The sequence below is a fragment of the Oreochromis niloticus genome, linkage group LG1 (assembly GCF_001858045.2).
Source record: "Oreochromis niloticus isolate F11D_XX linkage group LG1, O_niloticus_UMD_NMBU, whole genome shotgun sequence".
Taxonomy (NCBI): domain Eukaryota; kingdom Metazoa; phylum Chordata; class Actinopteri; order Cichliformes; family Cichlidae; genus Oreochromis; species Oreochromis niloticus.
The window spans coordinates 3,387,150-3,393,158 of NC_031965.2; the positions used below are offsets into that span (position 1 = coordinate 3,387,150).

Consider the following 6,009-nt stretch of genomic DNA (forward strand, 5'->3'; position numbering starts at 1 on the left):
AAGATAATATCAACTTTAAGCCAATACAGGCCATTGATGTAGCACAACCATACATTTAGGTGAAGAAATATCTATTTACATTGAATGGTAATCAGATATAAGGCTACACAGAGTCTTCTTAAAGTAGAGGTTCCTTGTTCTCAGTTTGGTGCTAAGGAGTTAAAAGGCCTACCAGGCCAATAGGGTGGAGTTATTTAGACTCCTGGGTGTGTCCAACAAACTGACAGGAGATGATGTATCCTGATGTATTGAACTTGGAAAATGATTTAGAATTTGTGACTTTAAGCTTATTATATTACCATTGTTTGCATCCATTTTCTACTGCTTATCCAGGTCCAGTTCACAGGGCTTAAGAAATGCCCAGACCCCAATCTCCCCCTCACCCATTCCAGTTCTTTTGGTTTAATAATGAGGACATCATATTGAGACATAACCAGTGTGCCCTGGGTCTGCTAAAGGCCCCCCCTCCTTGTTGGACATACCTCAAACACCTTACCTACAAGGTTTCTAGGGGGGCATTCAGGCTGCTTCAATGTGGAAGAGCAGTCACTCTGTACCAGGGGTATCAAACTCATTTTACATCACAGACCACATATAGCCCACTTTGATCTTAAGTGGGCAGGACAAGTGAAACTCCCGTCTGTCAGTGTAAAAACGTTACATATTTAGCCATTTTTCTACATAAGGGAAGCTCCTGTGACAAAGAAATTGCCAGATATGGCCTGCAGGCCGTATGTTTGACACCCCTGCTCTATACCGCTTCCCCAATGCCATTTCATTTCTCTTGTACGCGTATAGCCATTACTCTTAATTGCCATCATTGGTGAGGGCTCCCTTTGGTCTCCACAGAAGCCGTCATAAATTGCCACCTTGCTGCAGTGGAGGGGTTTGTGTGCCAGTGATGTCAGGATCTGCATTGTTGGGGATACCTTGGGCTGTACCATCCAAATTGTCTCTTTGAAAACAGTAATGTAGTAATCCTTACCCACAGTAAGGATACCTAGCACCACTTTAAAAATCATGCACTCCAGTTAGGCTCTAGTTCCAGTTTCATGTCATTTCTACAGAAATGTTTGTTAAGGACACCGCCCCCCACCATCTTAGTTGAATATTCCAAAGCAAATATTATTCCACAAGACTTTTGGTTCACTTTCAGAACCAGCTGTTCTGGTATATCCCCCAGGTTCCACAACAAAGCCATTTGTGAGCCCTTTTAGTGAGATGCATGCCAAGAACACAGTCAGGCTTTTTCAGTTGCCTCATCCATATTTTCCTTCTGTCTATGGTGACGTAAAACCAAAAGCAGGTTAGTGTGTTTTTTGCCAAAAATCATAAGACAAAAGTTAAAGTCTAAGAACAATCTAAAACTTTATTTAGATCTCCAACAAGGTACATTACATGCAAACAGATGCAAAACTGTTTGCTGCCCAACAGGCACTTTTAATCATTCAATAGTTAAAATCTTCCACTGGTGGGAAAAAATAAAAAGTTAGAGATGAGAAACTTTGGGACATTTTACTTCACAGAAGCAGTTTGTAGATCCCTCTGGAAGCTGCGCAACAACTTCTCAGCTTTTGCTTAGATAGGCAGTTCAAGGTGCATTAGAAAGAAAAAAAAAAAAAAAAAAAAAGCCAACACAAATGGCTCAAATTCTCAGATCATAAAAAGATGAGTTGAGTCAGAGTACAGCTGCCGCCATGTTCTTGACAATTGAGGATTTGAGCTGAGGAATGAGGCTTATCTTGAGAAGCTTGCTGCTCGAGTACTTTTTCTTCACAGCCTACAGAGACAAAAGCTCAAGGTCAGTTTCTACACACATGATACGAGCTGGTGCGTTTATCCTCAGCCAACTCACCTGGAATTTCGTTTTCCCTTCATTTACCAGCACAACATTTTTGGCAATGTGCTGCATGACGGGCTTCAGGTGGGCCTCGTCATAGGTAGAGTAGTGCTGCTGTGTGGGAGACTGATGGGAGGTCAATTAACAGCCAGCTTGAAGGAGCAAGAGGTTCATAAAAAGTGACTTTAAACTTACCCAGGGTAGGCCGTCCAGCAGCAGCTGGGAGAGGCAGAGGGAAGCAGCAGCGACCTCAGAGGGCCTGTAGTGCACCATATTGTAGTCGAGCAGGGTCAGCTCCATCAGATACTTGGCCAGCGTGTGCCTCTCCACATCAGACTGATAAACATGCACGTCAAGGTTTAAGATTTTTACAGTTTCTCTAACACCTTAGCTGCCATTTTTCTTTAATACAGAGTGATACACATGCAAGTTATCAATTGAAAGTCTTCCAATTCCTACACTGAAGTCTTCTCTGCAATAAATTCATAATGAAACTCACATTTGCCACCTTAGATGCCCGTCTGAGAAAGTGCAGTGGGAGAGGACGCCCCAGCTGAAATTTCAGGCCCTTCAGAACCTGCTGCTCCATCTCGAGAATCTGAGATTTTGTAAAGGCGTTGTCTGTTATGTAGGCAAAGTCACCAACCTCTGGGGCGTACATCTCCTCATACTTGCAGGCCACCAGCATGGAAGTCACACCAACAAGTTGCAGCTTCCTGCGAGACACTGGCTGGACCTGCAGCATACCCAGAAGAAGCCTTTTAGATGCAGTTCACAAATCCATAGACAAGGCTGTTCAGAAACATCACCTGAAGAAAGCGATCCAGAATGGCAACCGTGAGGTACAGAGTCTCCTGCAGCAGCTGGAACCTGGAGTGAACCTGGACCAGCCAGTCGATGAGAAGCGCTCGCATGCCATCAGTGATTTCGTAGCCCTGCATGTAGTTTGCTCGTACCGTCTGCTGCAACTGAGAAGGCAAACTGATGTAAGTCAGAGATGACAGCAGCTGTGTCGGAAGGTAGGGGAAGAAATTACCTCCAGGTTGTGCAGATACTTGTAGATATCCTTCACATATTCTGAACAGAGCTGTGGCTGGTTGGCATCCTCCTCATCCACGTCCTGCACCGCAAGCAGAGCCTCAGAGAAAGCCAGGCACAACTCAGTCTCCTCCTTCATGGACACATCAGTTGCAGATTGCTCCAAAACCAGAGGAAGAGGGTCTGTAGCTGCTTGGACCGGTCGAACCGCTACCTCAGCAGGTTTAGCCGTTTGGACACAAGATGGCTTGGCTGACACTTTTGTCTGTCCTGTTCTCTACGGAAACAAGTTTGGAATCATTACACTTGGAAAATGCAACACGATGCACTAATAAGACTTTCAGATTGGACAGGAATAAAGTTCTGTTCAACTATTTCGACCTTCCCTTTTGCAAACCACTAAGGGGATTTTAGTCTGCTGCAAGGTTCTTGCTTTGGCTCAGGTAAAAGAATTGACGAGGTCTGTGTTCATTGCAAAAGACGTTGATAGATGATGAAGTCTGGGTTGAAAGTCAGCCAGTAAAATGACTTTTAGTCTAGCAGACATACCAATAAATCAGACCTGTATTATATGTCTGAAGGTTCTCAGTCATCCAGGTCATTGTAGTCTAAGGAGCTTGGAAAGAAAAGCGTCTGGACTTCTTTGAGTTGCTTGAAGACGTTTCACCTCTCATCCGAGAAGCTTCTTCAGTTCTAAGGGTCAACGGTGGAGAGTCCCAGATTTAAAAGCTCACCCGAAACCCTGGCTGATTGGGACCCACACCCACTTTCACACCTTAGCTCATGTGATTAGGTAGAGGATCATCAGGGGGTCCTTTGTCCCTCTTTGGGGGGGGAAACTCCCACTGGGTTTAAATCTGAGACTCTCCACCATTGACCCTTAGAACTGAAGAAGCTTCTCGGATGAGAGGTGAAACATCTCCAAGCAACTCAAAGAAGTCCAGACGCTTTTCTTTCCAAGCTCCTTAGACCTGTATTATAAGACTTTCTTGCCTATTTACCAAGTGACTGCAAAACAGACAAACTGAGACAGGAACCAAACCAAGATGCTCTTACCTTTGTGACAGTCACTGCTGCGTTAAAGTTGGTAATCTCTCCGAGAGCTGCTCTCCTCGGACCCGCTGCTGCGGCGGCTTTCCCCGGTTTCTGCCGGTTCTCTGCGGTTAGGAGCTGCTAACGAGACAAACATGCACAATAAAAGGCTTGACCGGTTTTTCTACAGCGTGTTTAACATTACTGAAACGATAGCGTTATTATTGAAGCGCTAGCTTTAACTAGCCAACGCAGCCAACAGCAGCGCTTCTCTAGCAAACAAAAGTCTTTCTACTCACCGCATCACGAACTTCCACAGACATGTTTACCGTGGGCAGCAACGAGGATACAGAGTGACCAAGAACAAGCAAAAGAGCATATATTTCAGACTAACAGAGGGCAATTAACCAACAAAATCCGTAAACAGTTATTTCCGTAGCTAAACAACACAGCGACGAGCAGCTTTCAAATAGTTGTCCTCTAAATCTGATTGGATGTAGCGATTTCGTTCGGACGCTTGTGATTGGCTAATGATTTCAGGTGGGAATTAAAGCCATATGAGCTTTTAAAGTGCTCGGTTACCTTATTTCACAGTCATTGCTTCATTTACAGCAGTGGTTCCCAAACTTTTTTTGCCAGGCCCCCCTTTTTTACAAGAAAAATGTTCGCGCCCCCCCACCACCTAACCACATCCTCCAAACACACACACCCATATTTTGTTCCATTGCGGTTTATTTCACACCTCAAACATTTAGTAAACAACTAAGCAAATACAAGTAAACGGCAATAAATTACAGGTAGTAATAAAATATACTACTAACTCTTTTACGCTGCGTCCACACCTACACGGGTATTTTTGAAAACGCAGCTGTTTCTATGCGTTTGGGCCTTTCGTCAACACGTAAACGGCGATGCGATTCACCGAAAACGGAGATTATTTAAAACTCCTTTTTTGCGTTTACGTGTGGACGAGGAATACAGAGTTCGTCACGCAACCTCAAAGGTATGTGCCTCTTTTCACGTCACGCTGTGCGCCACGTTATTGTTTACATGAGATGAATTGCAGAATGGCAGATAGAGACAAAATACTGTTACTGTTAATCTGACTATCTTCAGGTTTTACACGCTTACATATACACACGTAGTTACTGTCCCTGCATTTAGAAAGGCAGAGGCGTCACGGTGTAATTATTTTACGTGTAGTTGTTTTTTTTCCTGTGTAATAATATTCAACATTGCTGTCAATACATTTTTCAAAAAATGCCTCTCTGTGCAAAATGGGTTCAAAAACATAAACAGCTGTGGGATACCGTTTGTCCGTGATTTGAACGGGGAGAACAAATTACGGCAGGATCAGCCTGATATTATTTGTATCCCACTGTAACTTTACTGTATAAAGAGCTAACATGTCCAAAATGTCAGGAGTAGTTAGTGATTACAAGAAGTGTTTGTGAACTAAAAATCAAGAATGTGGGATCCTGTTTGTCCGTGATTTGGAGAGCCCAGCGCTGCTCCCGACGCAGGGAAACTAATTTTACAGGGGAGACCTACCTCGGCACTTGTGCAGGTGAAGCCAAAGGGAAGATATGCTTCACCATATTTTCTAGTCTTTGGCTTGGAAGGAAGTTGGTTTGGAAACATATTTGGCGATGCTTCATCTCCTGCTCTGCGTTTGTGTGGGAGCCCCGTCAAAAACCTGTCCACAGTGTCCAAGCGCTCTTTTTTTTTTTTCTCCTTTTCATACCGCCCCCCCCTCCCCCTAGGGGGCGGGCCCCACACTTTGGGAACCTCTGCACTATGAAATGCTTTTTTCTCTCTCTTAAACCTTTAAAAGTTCTGATTATTTCTGAATTGGCAAGAAAATATGAAAGACTTTCAAGATGCCTTCAAACTCTTGGACTCCACTGTGTGTTTTCCATGTGGGCCAGGACACATGTTTGACACAGAAATACGTGTATTTTTATTAAATAATAAAGCTGCAACCTAAATTTGTGAACTTCAAATTAGAACCACATTCCTTTAAATCAGCAAAATAAGTGAACTGATGCAGAAGTATTGAATCACCTGCATGTTTACTTTGGCTGGTATTCTTCTGATCT

The 6,009-nt window shown here is 43.8% G+C and overlaps 1 protein-coding gene across 2 annotated transcripts; it reads right to left on the reverse strand.

Annotated features, from left to right (window-relative positions):
• Positions 1–1,343: 1,343 nt before the first annotated feature.
• On the reverse strand, positions 1,344–4,401 carry ccnb2 (cyclin B2). 2 transcript variants are annotated; one of them, XM_005457408.4, is made up of 8 exons: positions 4,210–4,401; positions 3,935–4,051; positions 2,877–3,155; positions 2,650–2,808; positions 2,340–2,576; positions 2,036–2,176; positions 1,856–1,966; positions 1,344–1,780 (listed from the first exon to the last, which is right to left on the reverse strand). In XM_005457408.4, the coding sequence occupies exons 1-8, from the start codon at positions 4,231–4,233 to the stop codon at positions 1,679–1,681; spliced, it is 1,170 nt and encodes a 389-aa protein (XP_005457465.1). In that variant the 5' UTR covers positions 4,234–4,401; the 3' UTR covers positions 1,344–1,678. The 2 variants fall into 2 exon arrangements, with proteins under 2 accessions (XP_005457465.1, XP_003452642.1); XM_003452594.4 differs by having other exon boundaries at positions 1,350–1,780; positions 3,935–4,048; positions 4,210–4,400.
• Positions 4,402–6,009: the final 1,608 nt, after the last annotated feature.